We start from the raw sequence: 19356 nt of genomic DNA, 5'->3' as shown, positions 1-19356 counted from the left end.
TGGTGCCATCATGACAGCAGCAGGAGACAACATCGAACAAACATGCCCTCTGCTGCTACAACTCAAGAATTTGTTCTTTATCGGTATCCCACATACCAGTATACCTTCTACTTTTTTTGCCTCCATGGCATTGAAATTGTAGCGCGGCTGGTCGCGTGGATCAATACAATTTCATTGGCTGCTGAGTAGATGCAGGTCATTGCAGCAAACACACTGCGCGTTGATCATGCTGAATTTCTGACACTGTCAGAAAACTATCGTAGGCTATCTTTGGTCGCAAGACTGGGAAAACGCCCGTCTTTGAACCTCTCTCAATGTACGACATAGGACCACCGATTAAGAGCCACGATCACAGAAATCGCCACGATTGCTTCACGATGGCAGTCTTTCGTCTTGGACAGCCAAAAGTCGTGCAGTGTATCCCGGGCTTTAGCAGTCTTAAATGAATTACTTACTGACATCAGGGATTAAAGTTCTCCATCACTACGACGGATTTCCGTTAATTGCAGCGAGTCTACGACGGATTTCCGTCAATTGGAAAAAATGAGGGGAAAAGAAACATGTAGCGCGTTGTTGTTCCGGCACACCAAAAATCATCCCCGCCACGGCTGCAGCTTGACAACATGATGTGTGATGCCGCTCGCATCGTTCAGAGTCGGGTTATTAGCAGAGAACACAGGGCAGAACTTGAATTTCGGCGCGGGATTGTGGCTATTAATAACAATTCTACTCAATCCCGCAGGTTTTGCGCTTATAACACGATGACGGAACGTATCATTTGCACGTGCTTTTGAGTCTTGAGAACTCACTCGCGCGCTCTGATTTTCTGTGCGCCCACAGATCGCGATAAGGAGAGTGACAACTTTTAATAGTCATTAAGGGAGTTTGCAAATGTGATATTGATTTAATACAACAGTTCAATAAACAAGTACTGCCTGATTTTGCTCTAAATCTTCAACGAAAATAGTTCCAAATATAGTAACAGCTCGGCCGCTGCGCATCTCTAAAAGCAAACACAGCTGTTTAATTCATTCAATGAAAGTGCGTTTTTGAACGAATCTAGTGAGTCAGTGATTCATTACCCATTCATAAAGACCGTCACTTCAGCCGTTCGAACGAATCAATTGAATGAATGATTCAGTGATAAAATTAGTGACTTGCCGCCACCTGCTGGCGGATTTAGTTTCATGTTTATTGTATAATTTCAGTTATTAAATTTTCATGTTTATTGTATAATTTCAGTTATTTAAATCATTTAATATTTCTGTATTCAAAATTTTATATTTAAAACAATCTCCACATGAATGTATGAATTTAATTGCACTCATGCCACCTCTGCTCCTCATTAAACGTCTGAAAATGTACAAGCCACCTTTGTGTTTTTCTGTGCCACCTCTGTAGTACAAATAAATTTTTTATTAATACTAATTTCATATGATTGGTAACTTATTTGTCTTATTCTACTTATTATATTGTTTTAAATAGAAATTTTAAAAAGCTTATAAACATACATTTTTGAATTTGACAGATGAAAATTATACCATTACAAAGGTAAAAAGAAAATACCTCATATTAGGAAGGATCATTTTTGATCAGAATTTTTGAATATTGATCGGAAGATTTTTTTAAATTAGGAGGACAAGAGCTCCTAAAAAGAAAAGCATAGAACCATGTGTAACAGTATATTAGATCCGTGCATGAGGTCTTAAAGAGACCGCAGCCTAAATAAACCTGCTGCCTTTCATTATACAGTGAAGACTAACCAGTGTTATTTTACAGTTGAATAGATTATAGTTAGACCTAACTGAAAACATGTAAGTACTGTTAATTTAATATGTATCTTGTTATTGTTTTTGTTTGTGCTATTGATTGTCATTAATTTATTTGTTCTTATGTTATTATTTACTATTTGTCTTTTTTAGTTAAAATAAATTAAATTCTGAGTGCACCTGATTCTTGGGAGGGGAGGGGGCGTGGTCCATGAGAAATAGTCCTGCCACCACATCTGGAAAAAATCCTAGAAAACACTGCATACATTTAATAAAATTAGAAAAATGCCATTACAAAGGTAAAAAGAAAATACCCCTGTAAATCACTTTGATTCAAATGTCACCTCATATTAGGAAGGCTCATTCTAATATGAGTTGAGTTCACTTTCACGGCACTTTAATTTTTGATCAGAATTTATTATTGATCAAAAGGTGCTCCTAATTTTTTTAAATTCGGAGGACAAGCGCTCCTAATTACAAGAAAAAAATGCTCTTAAACTGGGGGTGTGACAGGTATGGCTGTGGAATCGGGTTTGGCTGAGGACAAATTCAGTCAAAATATATTTTTTTGCTTTAACCCCTGTGACATGATGGTTTACAGTTCAGGAAAATGAAGAAATTCTGGTTAGTTTTAAATTAACACTTAACCCTTTGAGGTTTTGATGGTCTTAATTCCACCATGAGAAATAACTAGAAACTGAGATGGACTGCATTCGGAATTGCATACCGAGTAGGTGCAATCAATTAACTTCATAAAAAGCATGTTCTATATAGTATGTAATTGTCATCATCATGTGACCTTCAGTAGTGCTGCTTGAATCATTGCCGCCTTAAATCCTTGGCCTCATGGGATAGTAAAATGTTCATTGCATGCACACTTTAGAATCCTGCCAGAAGTACATACTCTCAGGTACTGTTTTATGAATACTCAGATTTCAGACATACCACTTGTCACTTAGTTTTTCCACTTACTGTACAGTAGGAAAATGTGATTTCAGATACAGCTACAGAGGTAGCTTGTGTACAGACTCTTAAGCTTCCAGTTTCTGTGAATATGAAACACATTGATTGCATGAACTTGTTTATTGTAAATGAATTACAATGCACATTGGTTAACTAGATGAACCATGAAGTCTAAGTTACCAAAGATGCCAAACTTAGGCCTACACTGTACTGCATTATACCAATCACGTTTTACATGTCTACATTTATGAAGAGTTATTGTGCCAAGATGCAAAAGAACAAAATCGCAACCTCATACAACGGAAACACAGCAGTTAAAAACGTAGTGACCGCCAGATTTGAAACAGTCTCGTAAAATGCAAAATTGACTGAACATACACAATTAAAAAGTCATTGTGTCATCTAAAAGTTAAAATCCAGGCGTAATCCATAAAATATTGCACATGGTATTTCCTTAAGTCTCATTTGAATTTCCTCAAATACGCTCCTCTTCCTTCATCTTTTGGTTCAGTTTGTCCAGCACAATGTTCAGATCCATGGTCTTATTCAGTTTTAGATACATATCCTTCCTGATTGGATGAACTGTTAGCCATGCAGGTGTCAACTTGGCCAACAGGCGAAGATGTTTCTCCATTTCATCTAAATTAGAAGAATGTTATTTAGAGAGATTAAAAAAAAACTTAAAATATGAAAGATATTCTCATATTATAAGCACTGTTCTAAAACTAGCTTATTAGCAAAAATAATAAAACAATAACAACTGTTCTGAATATTTGTGCACTATCACAAATAGCTAAGGAAAATTCTATAGTCCCCCTCAGGCCATCAAAGATGTAGATTAATTTGTTTCTTAATCAGAGTAAATTTGGAGAAATGGCTTGCTCACCAATGGATCCTCTGCAGTGCACGGGTGTATCTTTTCACAAGATAAGTGATTACTTGTGGATTGTGATGATGTCTGATGGCACCCATTCACTGCAGAGAATCCACTGATTAGCAAGTGATGCTAAAATTCAGATGAAGAAACACTCATCTACATCTTGGATGGTCTGAGGGTGAGTACATTTTCAGCATTTTTTGCTGGGGGGGGGTACTATTACTTTAATGAGAGGAGGACTGTGTGTGTGTGTGGTGTGAAGTTGCTTTCAAATAAACTCCTGAGGTAGCTATGATCACTAGGCAGCTTACTAGGTTTTGGAACAGCTATGGTCTCAGGAAAAACATGAGGTAGGAAAACCAACAGGAAACATCTGTACGAACCAGAACTGAGAGGAGATCTGTAGCTAGCGATCATGCGGTTGCAAGCAAGCTCCATGATGAGGGCCGGCTTTTTCTCTGCTACAAATACATTTCGCAGGATCCTGGCCAACTCTGGCAGCCGTGACATCATAAACAGGCGCTCCTCCTGCTGTGGGTTCCGTGTCATCGCAGCGTGCACTTTCTGAGCCTCTTTAGCACGAATCTGAATCAGGGAGAAAATATTGATTAGATTCATGTAAACACACTACAATGTATAGGGGGTGGGGGTAGTTCTTGACTCACCCTCTCCAGCAGTGATTGAGAAACTCCTTTAAGGGCACTGGGTGTTTCTGTTGGCTTTGTAACAGATTTTGCTGAGGTCTCTGGCTCCTTAGCACAGACAGTTTCTGCTGTTTTCAAGGCCATGTTAGCCAAGGCTTTCTCCATCTAGAAAGATGACAACCCACAAAAGTCAGTGATGTAATGCTCATTTTTGTTTCCAGATCAACTTTTGTTTTTGAATGAAATGCCATTTCTACAGACTTTATATGTTGTGGCATAAATGCCTAAAACTACATTTGTCTCGCATAATCATTTCTTTGAAAAAAGAAATAAAATGAAGGGTTTTAAAAATGTGGATTTAAAGAAGAAAAAAAAAAGATGGAAAAGAAACTCGATTTTTCATCATCTTGGACACGTTACTGACCCATATTGAAAAGGGAAGCAGTAATGCCCCAAAGAGCACAAAGACATGGTTAAAGTGCTCACCTTTGGTGTCATGAGAGCACGAGCTTTGTCCAACACTTCCTGAGCTGAGGTCAGTTTCTCAGTTTGAGGGGGTTGAGGCAAATCACTTGGCTTGATGTTGGGAACCTCATCCACATTGAATCTCGGATGCCAGCGGGTCAGTTTGTCATCAGGGATGACAATGGGAGGGTTTAGGGAAGCCAGGGACACCTGTATCCAACATAAGACATGATTGTAACACAAAAATTATATCTAAAACTCTTCTAGGTTTCACAAATGCAAGCAAAACTATTTTGAGGCACATCCTGTACTTACCTTGTGGTGTCCCTTCACAACGTCAACCAGATTTTGGTGAAAAATGTGCCTTCTTTCCAAAAGACGAGAGGCTGATAACACTGGACGAGTACCGTTAAATTCTAGGGGACAGAAACATGTTTTATGAATAAACTTAATGATTTCAGAACTTTAAAGTATAGGTTAGGGCTCCACGATTTGAAAAAGAATCTAATTGCAATTTTTTTCTGACATTGTGATTGAAAATTAAATTCCAGGTTTGTATGGATGCACAATTTGCCAAAATAGTGATAAAGATCTACAGTATAATAATAAACAGCAACCATTATTTTTATGAATATTAATCAAATTAAAAGTAAAAAAAAAAAAAAATACTATTGTAATATTTTTCTCTGTAAAAAGCATTTAAGAAAAATATAATCTATAACTTAAATTACTTAACGTTTGATTGTTTAACATTTAAAATGAAGTGACGAAAAAATGCAGGGAGCCCTTAAAGCTTCTCTTTTGTTAAGTGCTTCTCATTACAAGTATGGGAAGAAAGTTGGTGCATATTGTGTTCCCAAATTTACCTTAGAAGTGACCCAAACTAAGAGCAGATGCTGAGTTTAATGCAATAGTCACTTTACTTTTGTATTATATAATGTTAATGTTACTGTTCCTGAGCAAGCTCTCATTTCTCACCTTCTTCAATGACCGGCTCCACTGTAAGCTGATAGCTGGACCTTTTTGCAGTGGCACTGAAAGAAGGAATGTTTTTCTCCTGACGAAAAGTATAGGCAGAAGGGTACACACCCTTTATCTGCCCCAGATGGCTCTCTTCAAAACGCCTGCGAAGAAAGCAAAAATATGATTAGCTTTGATAAGATTGACCACACTATTAGCCAGCAGCCTGACTGGCACAAAAACATTTTAGCATATGGTTTCATTCAGCCTCTTACTTGTGCATCATATCTTGGACCCCTTGCTTGATCTTGGCAAAAGTGACCGTCTCAGAGCGGTTGAACAGAATCCCGACTATGGTGTCTGTGCTGCGGAACATCTCCGCTAGAACTTTGTATTGGTAGGGCAGGGTAAGGCCAGGCGGCACATCCTGTGCTAGAGTGTGATAACGCTGATAAGCTGGGGGTTTCTCTCTGAAACAAAAAGAAATTCAGAAGTTAAACTACAGAAGACTAACAACACAACAAAGCATGTCTGGGGAATCTGCAGAGCTTTTAAAATCAAATTTAAGACCCGCACAGATAAAATTAGAAGTTCTCGAGACATATTTTATTCTATCTATCTTTTTTTTTTTTTTACAATTTATGTACAAAAATTCAATAGCAATTAAACTTCAAGACTTAATTATAAACCAGCACAAAATACACCAGCACTCTTATTTTGAAAAGTTTACCCTTTACTAGCAGCTCATTCAACAAGATGAGCTAGATTAAAATATGCACTCTTACAACAATCTACAACATACTACAATGTAAACATCATAAAGCATTTACGATCATAATTCATCAGCAGTAAATGGGCAATCGCTTCACATAAATTTACAGTAGTGATTGATTGTAAACTTTGACTCGGGTTCAAATCCAGACCATGAGATTCGTCCATCCAGACCGCGAAGCCATTTTGACAATGAAATAAATAAATGCTATTTTCTAATAAAATTAAATTTATATTAGGCACATCAAGGTCAGCTCAGTAGAAGCATTTGGGTCCTACGGGTTCCCATGGGGTCCTACAATCCATGGGTTGATACTACAGTTAACTGTTGCGCACAGAGAGCTTAAACTTTCAGTGAGTGAAAAACAATGGCATTCTCAAAAATGAGGAAAGTTGACGGGTCCTTAAAAGGTCTTTAATTTAGTTGTATCAAATGTAAAGAGTCTTAAATGGTACAAGAGAGTCTTATGATTTCAGGAAGTCTTAAATTTGGGGAGGGAAGACAAGGATTGCGATATGGCTTAATGTGGCGATTAAACTTCAAACGGCTATAATTTCATTGAATAAATAGGAGCGCTGCACATTTCAAAGTCAGGTGCTGCACTGCTTTGTGTACTGCCATTACCGAAGAAACCACTATATTTCTGCTGGCATTAAATGAATGTGCATTTTCAATAAGCCCGTCTGCTGTTCTTGTTCAGACCAATGTGAAAATCAACCCATGTTTTTACGCAGCAAACACACAGTTGTAAATGTGAACTGGCGGGTCGACAAGAAGATAATGCATTGTAAAAATCTAAACAATAAAGACAGTAGTAAAATGTATTTATACGCAACTAATATAATAATTGACTGATAATTGTTTACATAATTGATACTTTTGACTACTTTTTCTTTAAAAAAATGGTTTAAAGGCTGAAATGCTGAAGTTTGCAATTTTATAAAACTTTTTGATTTTGTGAAAACCTGTATCTGAACTAGGGGTGGGTGATATAGCCTCAAAATTATATCACGCTACTTCAAGAATATTTGCGATAACGATATTAATGACGATATAGAAAAAAAAAAAACATGGAACAACGTTTTATTGGTGATTGCAGCAGGTAGGCAGCAGCATTTATTTACTCGCCAATAAATGCAAATAAAGTGCAAACAAAATGAAGGGCATTTTCCATCCTTTTCCAATGAGCTTCTGTCATCGATGAAAGACTACCTTATTCGAAGTGTAAATCTATTGTCATAAGGTGGCAGCAGCAGCTGTGTGTTCGATTTGAAGCAGACCGATCGGTGTATGATGTCAAAATACCGCAATAGTGACTTACCCCTCATTTACGCGTTACGGCTCCGACCCGACCACTAGTCAGTGCTTGTGTTTACACCAGCGGAGCCGCGGCACGTTTCAGAAGCATCCCAGATGCGGCTCTCCACGCCGCTTCGCTAAAGATATGCGCCTCGCCTATTTTTGAAGGTAAGAGTGTGCTCTCGAATATGCTCTAGAACCGCTCTCGTGATACTTTGATGTCATACCCCGATCAGTCTGCACAGCGCTGCTTCAAGTCGAACACACCTATTGGGTTTGTGGTGTTGTTGTGCACGCTAGGGATCGTATATCCGCCATCATGTCGCTATATCATTGATATCACGATGACACTTTTTTTTATCATATAAAAATTTATACCGGTATTATAGTGGACGGTATGATATGGCACACCCCTAATCTGAACTGTAAATCACGCTTTTTACAGATCATTTTAATTTTATTTGTGCAAGTCATAAAGGTCTTAAATTTGAGCTTAAATATCCTGCAGATACCCTGGTCTGGCAAAAAACATCAATTCATGTTTTTAGGTATATAATTATCTGGATCTTGGTCGGTGAGGACCGTTCATTACTGGACCTCAAGCAATTTTAGTTGGAAGACCACTGCTGCAGAACGTACCACAATGTCGCAATGACCATAAAACGTGTAGCGTTCACATTTATTTAAATCAGTTTAATATGAAGTTTAAGTGGAATTAATTTTAATAGTCACTGTAGACCGTATCGCGATTCCTGTTTTTCTGTTCCCAAATTTAAGACGTCTTAAAATAATTTAACTTTTGTTATGAAATGTAAGATATTTAAAGCTTTATGAGGTCAGGGTTCATTAATAAAGCAATAATTTCAAATGGTTTTAAAAGTTCCACCAAGTAAAAGTAGGTACAATCACATGAGATGAGAACTCCAATTTTGAAAACACTTCTGGTAACTGAAAACAATGGCGCATTGGCCAGCGAACCTCACCTTTCCTCTGGTTCAGGCCCAGCCTGTGCTTCCGTAGCTTTAGTATCCTCTGCAACTCGCTGAGCCTTTCTTTGCTGAACTTTGGTAGAGATCTCCCTGGCAGCATCGAGCCTCGATTTCAGCTCCGTTAGTGCCGACACAGGGGCAGGTGAGGGAGTCGTCACGGTTTCAGACTGTCCTTTCAGTTTTTGCAGCTTGGACTTCAATGCCGCCACATCCTCTCTTGTAAACGTTTTCTGAAAGAACAAAAGAAACTTGATTAATGACAAGCATAAAAACACCATGAGGTTCCTGCACAGGCGTGACCATGCGTTACCTTGCTCCTGGTTGTCCGCTTGGACTTATCGCCTCCACTTGTTTGGTTTACAGGGGAGCTATTTGCATTATGATTAACAGTATTTTTGGACTCTTTGCTGGCAGTTTGTTGAGGTGCCTGAGGGGTGCTGTTGGCCTGCCTGTTGGGTGCTGTTGGCTCAATGCTCTACATTAAAATAAGACAGACTGGGTTAGCAGTAATTAAACAAAACCAAGCACACACACACATGCATTCACGGGACAGTGGCCGGTTACATAAACTGCTTACAATAGTCTTAGTCAATTAGTCATCTCAAGACTGGTCATAACTTTTTAAAGTCGGTTACATAAAAATATAGATTGGTGTAATTTGAATTCAAAAAGTAAGATTGATTAACACTTGGTTAACTGCTATGTAGTCAAACCAGTTCTTAAGACAGTTTTAACATGATGACCGTTTATGCAACTGGCCCCAGTACAGTAAAAGTTAGCCTATTTCACCAAATAAACATTCAACACTTCAAGGGGGGAAAAAAGTCCTGTAATGAAAAAAAGTTCTTAAAGAATCATTTCATCTGCAAAACTCAAATCGTTAAACAATAACTTATAAACTAATATTCGACTGAATAAACTGGCAGGTGAAAATAAATTATATGTAAGAAATATATGGTTGAATGCATCCAAGAAAATCAGCATTCCTTTTGGGTTTTCTGACTAGAGATGAAGAGAAATATGGAATAATCGAGGGGGGAGAAATGCGATATTAAGTGCTCAAGCATTTTTCTGAAGTCATTGTGTCAAAAGTGCCAGTTTTTTTTTTATTATGTACATATGCGTTCTGTGGACGTTTTTGCATGTCAATACATAGGTTAACGTTACATTAAGCTGAAGAATTTATGAACACAAAGCGTCCTGTCACCATTACGCGATACGTACCTGTTCTTTGTCGTCATTTCCCATAAGATCGAGCTTCTTCCTCGCAGTCTTGTGAACCGTGCGCTCCTCTGGTGAAGTTCTGCAGCTCAGACTGACATTGACCGTCATTCGCTTCTTTGCGCTGCTGTGCTGCTCGGTTGTGGACGGGAACAGCACCGAACACACATCAAACTCCGTCGAGGTCCGTTTAGGAGTTCGGGGACTCGCCGTTAAGCCCTCGTTACTTACATCTCGCAAGTCAGTCGCGGTATCCGCTGCTTGTGCCGATAAAGCCTCATCGATAACTTTGAGGAACTCCTGCTGGACATGTTTTTGCGGCTCTGGTGTGGTGGGATCGCGCGTCGTTTTACGCGAAGAGCGTGCAGCTCTGGACGACGTCTTTGGTTTACTGATCACCGCTGACTCCACAACGTCTACTGACACTTTTTGTCCCTTGGACCGTAAAGACCGAGCAACGCCACCCTTCTTACTCTGTGCAAAATAATCGGTAACCCGAGCTTGAGCCATTCTTCGGTATGAATAAAGTCCCTACACTTCTCGATGGCGTGCAGTAGCTAGTTGTTGTGATCCCACCGGAGCTTCCCTTTCAGGGTCTTCCTAGACTAACGTTCTCGCGAAATCGGACCACGTGACTTATGTAGTCGGATCTTGGCTTTTAACCACGCCCCGCACCCGCTGATCAAACACCAGATTCACATAACTGAATTTATGGGTTTGGTTTTGGCTTTTATTTTTATTTAACACTTTATTTTATTCTATATTTCTAACAACAACAACAACAAAAAAACATGTTAATTACATTAACATTAAAACATTAAAAACATTAAAATTGTATGCACATATTCTTCTGTATAGGCTCACTGCTTTTACATGTATTTTACTTTCAGGCTGGAAAATCTGTACCTACTCAACTTTTAAAGCCTGACATGAAATAATAGTCGCTTAAGAAAAAAGTGTTTAAAGATTGAAGTGTTTATTTACCCTTTAGATCAAATATATTTTAAGTATCATTTTTGATTCGTCAGGCTTGTATGACGTAGTAGAATATAGGATAATATGAAGCTCATATTTAAAGAGGGGAAAAAACACCTCAATTTTATGCAGTTTGGTGCAGTTGCTGATATTTATATGGCCAAAAATAAGATTAAATTCTGACAACTTGCAATGTAAATCAATGAGATCTTTATAGCAGTATTGCTGACTTCTTACATACTATACATATCAGTTATCACTCTATATCTCCCAGTAATGTCTTTGTAAGATGATATTTAAAAACTTAGTTTAGAGCAAACCCATACAAGGGTAAATGCAAGCTTAATACACACAGTGTCTTAAATGTCATTAAAAGACATGTTTTGTTCAATAAATATATGTATTGAAAAGGGTTTATGTACCAGTATATCAATGCATACGGTTTAGTTGATCAGTACTGGATTTTACTGACAATAATAACATAATACTGACAATGCAAACATAATAATGAGTTTAAGGAACGGCCAGTACTACTATATATGTCCCAGTTAGGTCTAGCTGTATGTTATTGTAAAATGGTGACTTGGTGAGATTATGACAGAAATGCCAAAAGCCTATATAAGCCTATAAGTAAATTAAAGAAAATATAGCCTATTATTTAAAACAAAAATGTAAAATAATAATAATAATAAACATTACTGTCATATTATACAAAACAAGACTGCTCATAGTTATTGAAAGGTTAGAACATTATTTGAAGTACACATTAGCATATTCATTTGACAGGCACGTTATCCAAAGTGACTTACAGTGTATAGCTTTTATTAAAGCGCCATGTTCTGCTGTTAGTAATTATTTAGTTGTAAGTAATTAAGGCAGTGGAGAATCATCTGACAAGAATTATGAGGGGAAAAACAAGGCAAACGAAACCCATAATTCCTTCTGTCGAAAGACACGTTACCCAAAACCACCACTAGATGGAGCCAATTTAAAAGACATACAGACAATGTCTTACCCATCGTAAGCTATAAGAAAATTAATGATCAGTCACGAAATAATCAATCTGGGTATTTGGAAGGAATGCGTTGCGAATGGAGAACATCAGCATGTACCCACAGTTTCTCTGCACTGAACTGACACTTAGAATAAACGAAGTAACCAGATTTAAGGCACGTGCACGTTACACTACTACACATGCTCAGAAACGTAAACAACGCATCCTATTGTTTTATTCACACAATATACACACTTGATGTTGTTTCAATTATGTTTTTCATAAGTATAAACACAAGTTATAGCATAAATAATACAGTTTCTTAAAAAATAACCTTTTAATTTTAGTAGCCATTACTATCTTGGCTTGTCTAACGTTATCATTATCAAATTAATTCAATAAAGATGGACCTGCTAAACATGCACCACATGTCTGAAATAACGCAGAAGGTCTGTATAACTGGCTTTCCTCTACTTTGAAAGCTGAAAGGCCATAATTCTGTGGGTGACACATTTGTTTGGCTGCTCAGGCAGCGCACAGCACGAGTCGTATTTCTCAGTTGAAAGTGACGTTACTCGTTTGGCACAAGTTATCTATCGTCAGAGTGGGAGTTACTTTCACCTAACTGTTGGGACGCAGCACGGACTACATAGACAAACAGAACAAACTCTCTTTATAAGTTTTGTGGCATTGCATAACAGTTTGTGGACATATTCTGGTGAAATCGAAGCAGACTAGTGCCAGAACGGAAGACTGAAGAAAGTTTAACAAACGCCGAGGCGCTGAATCACATTTTCCATGAAGATATACAATGCATTTTTTTCATTGTAACCCCGCTTTTTGAGTTTTGTATCGAAACAATCAAACGCGACGCCTTAAGAAATTATTCGTTCATTTGTATATTTTGAAGTTCGCTTTACAGAAAACGTTGGCTAATAATTAAATGTTTTAATAGTTTAATCGATGGTCTACATGTTTAGTCGTTAAATCGATTAGAAGCGAAATTTTCATTTATATAAATTAGTAAACAAAATCGAGATACTATATTTTCGCCATGTAGCTTTTTTCCCCCCACGATTCTGAGATGGTTGTGTTGTGGATTTGTGTCGTGGGAGGAATGTGAGTGGAAGTGTCGCTCATGGAGCTTCAGGTGGTGTGCGGATTGCTCTACTGCTGCCTGCTGCCCATCTTTTTACTGGCAGGTAAGACCTCAACTTGTATTATACCCACCCCTATACACAATACAGACAAACAAGAGTTGTTTTAAAATTAAATCCCTAATAACATTTGCTTTCACTTTTTTTTATTTATCTTGCCATAACAAATTATAGTCAACAAGATGAAAAAGTAGAAATCTATTTTAAAACGCCAATGCCAAGTTCTTCAAAAGCATTTTGTGTTTCTTTGTATCCACGTTTCATACATTTTAAAACGTTTATACCATTTTACACAAACAAACAACATTATTCAGTGGCTCCAAAAATGTCAAGTGGTGTAACCATGAAACTTTTGAACCATTCCGTACACCCTGAATCCACTTATAAATAAGTTTTGAGTAAAACAATCACAGTTTGGGGCTAAAATGTGTGTATTATATAGTTTTTTTAGAAGTACAAATATTCCTTGTCTCACATCTGGTTATAAAAACTGCACACATCTTAGATGAAACACACACATATATATATATATATATATATATATAGGACAATTCCAAGGACCCGATGAGGAAGAGGGGGCCCGGAACACGATTTTTAACATCTAATCATGCTTGTACTTGAGGTTCATTGCTTGAATGTGTCCCACTGAGTGCAGTGGGTGATCTCACCTCATTCAGGTGTTTGTTTAGCAGACACGCCCGAGCAGCTCACTTCCTCTGGGCCTGAACTTATTTAAGGATACATCATGCATTCCTGCTTCCCAGTTTGCAACTCGCATCTGTTTTCTTTCTCAGACCTGTTTTACTGTCTTCTCACACAGTTCTTTTTCTGCGTAATTTGCTTGCATTCTACCGAGCACAAATACTTTCATGCTTGTGGTGTTTAAGGCTCACCTCCCATGAAGAGTCTAATTATGTGCTTTTCACACTTGAAATTGTTAAACCAAGGTCATAGTTCTTACTGGGTTGCTAATTAATCCTGTAATTTCACACTGCACATGTGTAATCGCTGGGTTAACATTCTTATTTTTAGATTTACAACATTAATAATATTAAATGGAAAAGTCTGGCATGTAACCTGTTTTACTAACTCACAGCCAACATTTTTATGGTACGGCCTATATAGACACGATATGGGCTTGAGGTATGGGCCCTAAAAGGGTTTGTCTATGGGTTCCATGTTGTCCCTGTCTTAATTAACCCATATGAATCTCATGTAGAGTGACTGGGGCTAATTCAAATAGAATATTGGCCCTGCCATGAAATATTAGCTGTATGTCCTATGTCTGTGTACATAACACTCCAGTAAATGATAAAAATGTATTTAACACGACAACCAATCAAGTAAATTGGTAATCAAGTAAATCCAGTGCTCTCTACAATCTATTTAAGTCTGGAATACACTACATGACTTTTAAAATCTGAATAGATTTGAAAACACTAGGCATCATATGATTTGTAAATAGTTACACAGGAAAATGCAGAAATGTGTTGCTTTGCTTGGAGACGCATGAACAATAAAAAGAATGTGTTTTAAAATTGACTCAAAATATTTAACTGGTTAATTCGACTGGATGAAATCATAGTTTGAAGCTAAAATATCTGAGTATGTGCACATCATACACTATGCAATTTTTGGTGAAATTTGTCAATTCTGACTGCCCAAAATCTGCAGACTGGCTCTGACTTTCAGCAACAAGCGCCGACTCATCCAGACTGCAAATCAGGGCAAAAATCTGGGCAAAAGTTGCGTAGTTGATTCCAGAATTTAGGTTCACAATGTTTTTGGGAAACACAGCTGTGATCAGTTCCGAATGGATAAATCGAATTGAATTTCATGGGTTGTGAATGTCTTTTTATGACTCTTTTACTGACTATTTCCCTCGTATGCTAAAACGCCACATGCAAGAATATTTATTTAGGTAAGCATCATTTACTTCAGAATTGGATTTCTTGCTAAACAGTTTGCTAAACAACTCTTAACATGCTATATATGTTTAGTATCATATTTTGTTGTTAGTGCTTCAGGACTTTGTAATCTGTGCTAAAAACATGAAACCTTGACATCAACATTAGCACAGGATTAAGTGTAGTGTGAAAAGCCTCTGTTTGCTGTCGGGCCAGACAGGTTTCTATATTTTTAACATTTCTCCCCCTGACCGTAACAAAAAAAAAAGCAGGAATAATTTATAGGCTGAAATCCTGCCATGTTTCATAAACAGAACATATAAAACTATCCCAGGCAGGTAAAGATTAGCCAGAGGCACAGTCTGTTGACAGGATATTGTTTGAACATGTTGTTTCTCGTGTCATGTGGGACTCATGTGGCACACAGGAAGAATTGCAGCGTGCATCGAACGTATTGGGTTCTCCTCAGACTCGCGCATGCGGTCAACCAGATTTGTTGAGCTCTCCACATGGTTTTCAGTGGCAACCGTTTAACTTTTCACACCTGCATGAAAAAAAAAATCACCTTTTATTTCAATCCTAGAAAGATTTAGGTATATTTCTTTCTTCAGAATCAGAATGGCTCTATTGCATGTTTTTCAACTGCAAAGTATGGCAACCACACAAGACACAACCTGGGTGTGTTAGCAGCATGCGCTATCACGCTAACCAGTATGCTGTCACAATACAAAGCCTCAATGTGCCCATAAGGAAACGGCCATGCCTGAAGTTAGCCTGAGGATGGAAAGTGTGCATCATTGAAAGAATTGAAGAGTCCTGAGATGGCTCAGGCCTTCCAGCATGCCTCTCACTTTGGACCTTTCATACCCACTCGAGATCTGTGCTGTTTTACTGCCAGATCTAAAGGTGAGAAAGACAACCAAAAAGAAATTCAAATCCTTATTCATGTAGTGTGGTTTCAGTCTAGGGGTACTTCAGGCCTGGGGAAAATATCAAATACTTTATACTTAAGGTACTTCCGTATATGTCCACTAGTCTGGGTTGACATCAGAACAAGGAGAAGCTTATCAAAAAGTCATGAAATTCTCAGCTTAAAAGGTGAAAAACACTAGCTGTTAGACAATCGTACGGTCAGTGATGTCTGAGGTTTGCTAATTATTTTTGCTGAATTCAGAGCTTGGGGGAAAAATACTATAATTCATTGTTCAAACACATTAGTCCTTTTATTGCGACTAGGCTGTGTTTTGGGACAGCCTATATGATGACTTTCATCACTGAGTATCGAAAGCAGTCATAGACAACCACACTGTCGTACAGTTTGCACCCCTAAAGCTGCAGAGCCCATTTGCATTCTGGCCAGTATTGAGTGGGTTCCTTTCGTTCCGCTTTACACCTACTGTTATGCTGCCTTAAAGTTTTCCTGGGAAGTTCCTACATGGGAAAAATGATAGAAATCAAAGTTATGTTGTGATATGAAGTTATTTTGGACTGAATAAAATGAACGCATTGGGCTATTTAATTTCTCTCTTTTTCACTTTCTGACAAACACAGGAAGCTTTTTAGTGCTTCTGCAGTAAATGAATGAGCAAAAGATGCACATTAGGTGTAATTGATACTTGGTGTGCCGTGCACAGTCTGATCCGGACTTTGGCTCCGGTCCAGAGACGCGATTGCACGGAGCGGATCATATGTGCTAGTCGGCATATATTAAACACTTAAAACTACACAGCCTCAGCATGATTATGATCACTATTTTATTTTACTAAGAGTTTCATATTGAATCTAGGGGGTATATTAGACTGTGGCTGTCAAATGCGGCTTTACCGAGCTCAACAGCTCTGACCCGTACAGATATAAACAAAACGCTATTGGCTAATTTAAAAAGGGGGCGGGGCTGCTCGATATGTCCCGCCCTGTCTTCCTGTTTCAGTTGAAATTATGTCACCACATAGAATAACGCTGCGTGTTTCAAGGCGCTTCAGGGGACCTTTAAAACCAGACAAATGATAAATTGAGTGTTTTATAATTAAAGGAAACACAGGACATATGTGGATTGCTTAATGCATACTGTGACACTTAAATGCTTTTTATGTGTAGTGTTGCTATTCTACCACTAGATTCTCTGCGTAAGCATGCTCAGAGGTGTGCTTATATTTACACACATTTCTACGTATAAGTACAAGTTGGTAGATCCCACACTTTGCATGAAACTGTTCTTACGCACACATCTGTGCGTACGCACTGTTGTATGATAAATGAGGCCGCTGGTGTTTTTGAAAAATGCTACACTCCTATTGAGAATAACTGAAAAAATATGCTAGCCTTGGGAAAAAACGCTTTGGTGGACATGTGGCCTTAGTGTAAACACCTCAATCGATCCAACTGAGCTTGATCCAAATTAAATTTCAATCAGGGAAGGGATGGTGTAGACCTGAAATATTCTCAATAGGACAAAAAATAAGCATGTAAATGCTTGAATCCAACTATTTCCTCAATCAGATTGAAAAATACCTTGTGCAAATGTAAAGTGTTGTGATGCTTATGTTTACACGTGTCTTCCAAATATGCGTGTTTATTTACATCTCATGTCTTATAAACTGGTCAGTGGAGGAGACTGAATATTTACTAAATGTTTGCTAAAAAAAGTTCTATATATGTTAGCTTCTCTTTTAGGTTAGTCAACAAGGAAAAAATGACAATTGAACTCGCGGTAGATCCGGTGACATTATCATATACAACTAGGGCTGTTGCGGTGAGGGAATTTCCCTTGCGGTAATTTTGAGTGGCTCAATAGAGTATGCGGAATTATCGCAGTGCATGCATATATATATATATTAGGGCTGCACGATAAATCGCATGCGATATTTAACGCGCATCTTGTCAGAAAAGCCGGTTCTGTAATCGGCGGTAAATCTCCATCACCTCGCGGTTGCTGCGGTTCTTGCATTCCTCTGCGGTTTGCTCGTCAATAGCGCGGTATTGTGATATTGCGGTTATCGCGACAGCCCTATATACAACTGAGGTATTCTAAGTTAAAACATGGACAAACATGGTATTTCTTAAAGACAATATTTAAAAAAAATTTCTTATTATAAAGAATATTATTATTGTTGTTATTATAAATTTGAAGTAGGCTACATTCCATTGTACAATGGTAATATACAGTATTTCAGTCATAATCTCAAGTTAAATCGAACTTTTATTTTGATGGGTTGTAGCGCACCTTTGAGTTTCAGAGTGTATAATTTAACAATGTTTTTTCTCAAATAAAACTAGGAAATGTTTATTTAGGTTTTCTCTCAGAGCAGCTCTGGTGATGTTCATGTTTATGTAGGCACTGAAAACACCATTAGCGTCGTACGTACTTCAGTATGTAGTAGATAAAACGGCGCCACTCTGAGACATGCAGAAACAAGCAGATTATTTATATAGCAGTCTCTTTGTGCTTTAATATTCACAGACACATATTATATCTACTTTTTATTTATCCATCCATCAGATTGTGTGTTTTACGTGACATCAGAATCAGAATCCGCTTTATTCGCCAAGTGTGCGCAAACACACAAGGAATTTTTTTTTTTTTTTAAGAAGCTCTTGGTAGAAACTATACTCTCATTCCGGTGTAATAATCAAGGAACTTTGCTGCCGTACCATGGGTGCAGCAGGTGCAATGATATTACGCAGCCCCTGAAAATAGTCCCAGCTAGGTAACTTCCAATAAACCTATTTTCAGGCACTGCGTAATATCATTGCACCATATCGGCCTAGAAAATCACAGCTTTTCATTTTCCGTCTGTCTTAGTACACGATGTAACAGAACACAGGTCATAATTCCTGTGTTAGCTGTTTAGGCTATGTGTTAGGCTATGATGGCATGGGGTAAAAAAAATTTTTTATGCCTAGATGTTCTAGTGCACAGAGATCGTGCTGCCTGTCTGTCAGGAAGCTGGTGATCCACTGACAGATGGAGGTGGGTACAGAGAGCTGGGTTAGTTTATTCAGAAGGGTTTTTGGGATGATGGAGTTGAAAACGGAGCTGAAGTCCACGAAGTTGCAGTCTTCTTATATCTGATTTGTTGGCTGACCCAAACCAGACCATTATAGAAGAGCACAGAACCTACTCAATAACAACTGAGTAAAACTGTGTCGTCTGCACCTGTGGCAGGTTGAACTTTTTCAGTTGACGAAGGAAGTACAATCTCTTCTGGGCCTTTTTCATGATGGAGTCGATATGAGTGTCCCACTTCAGGTCCTGAGAAGATGGTGGTTCCCAGGAACTTGAATGACTCCACTGCAGCCACAGTGCTGTCCATGATGGTGAGGGGGGGGAGTGCCGGGGGGTTCCTCCTGAAGTCCACGATCAT

General features: G+C 38.2%; 1 protein-coding gene and 1 long non-coding RNA gene across 2 annotated transcripts in view; one reads left to right on the top strand and one right to left on the bottom strand.

Moving 5' to 3' along the window:
* Positions 1-2837: 2837 nt before the first annotated feature.
* On the bottom strand, positions 2838-10573 carry LOC107716509 (DNA replication factor Cdt1-like). The gene is made up of 10 exons (XM_016522985.1): positions 9963-10573; positions 9049-9213; positions 8733-8968; positions 5954-6148; positions 5697-5842; positions 5034-5134; positions 4740-4928; positions 4275-4418; positions 3993-4194; positions 2838-3371 (listed from the first exon to the last, which is right to left on the bottom strand). The coding sequence occupies exons 1-10, from the start codon at positions 10467-10469 to the stop codon at positions 3208-3210; spliced, it is 2049 nt and encodes a 682-aa protein (XP_016378471.1). The 5' UTR covers positions 10470-10573; the 3' UTR covers positions 2838-3207.
* A 1903-nt stretch (positions 10574-12476) lies between these two features.
* Positions 12477-19356, top strand: part of LOC107716508 (uncharacterized) — a 46236-nt gene continuing 39356 nt past the window's right edge. The window contains exon 1 of the long non-coding RNA XR_001637218.1: positions 12477-13130. This is a non-coding gene — a long non-coding RNA (uncharacterized LOC107716508). The remainder of the gene's footprint in view (positions 13131-19356) is intronic.

This window comes from Sinocyclocheilus rhinocerous, unplaced genomic scaffold (genome assembly GCF_001515625.1).
Source record: "Sinocyclocheilus rhinocerous isolate Xijiao unplaced genomic scaffold, SAMN03320098_v1.1 scaffold1411, whole genome shotgun sequence".
NCBI lineage: Eukaryota > Metazoa > Chordata > Actinopteri > Cypriniformes > Cyprinidae > Sinocyclocheilus > Sinocyclocheilus rhinocerous.
The sequence above is the reverse complement of the archived record's forward strand: the minus strand, read 5'-3'. Positions and strand labels throughout refer to the sequence as shown.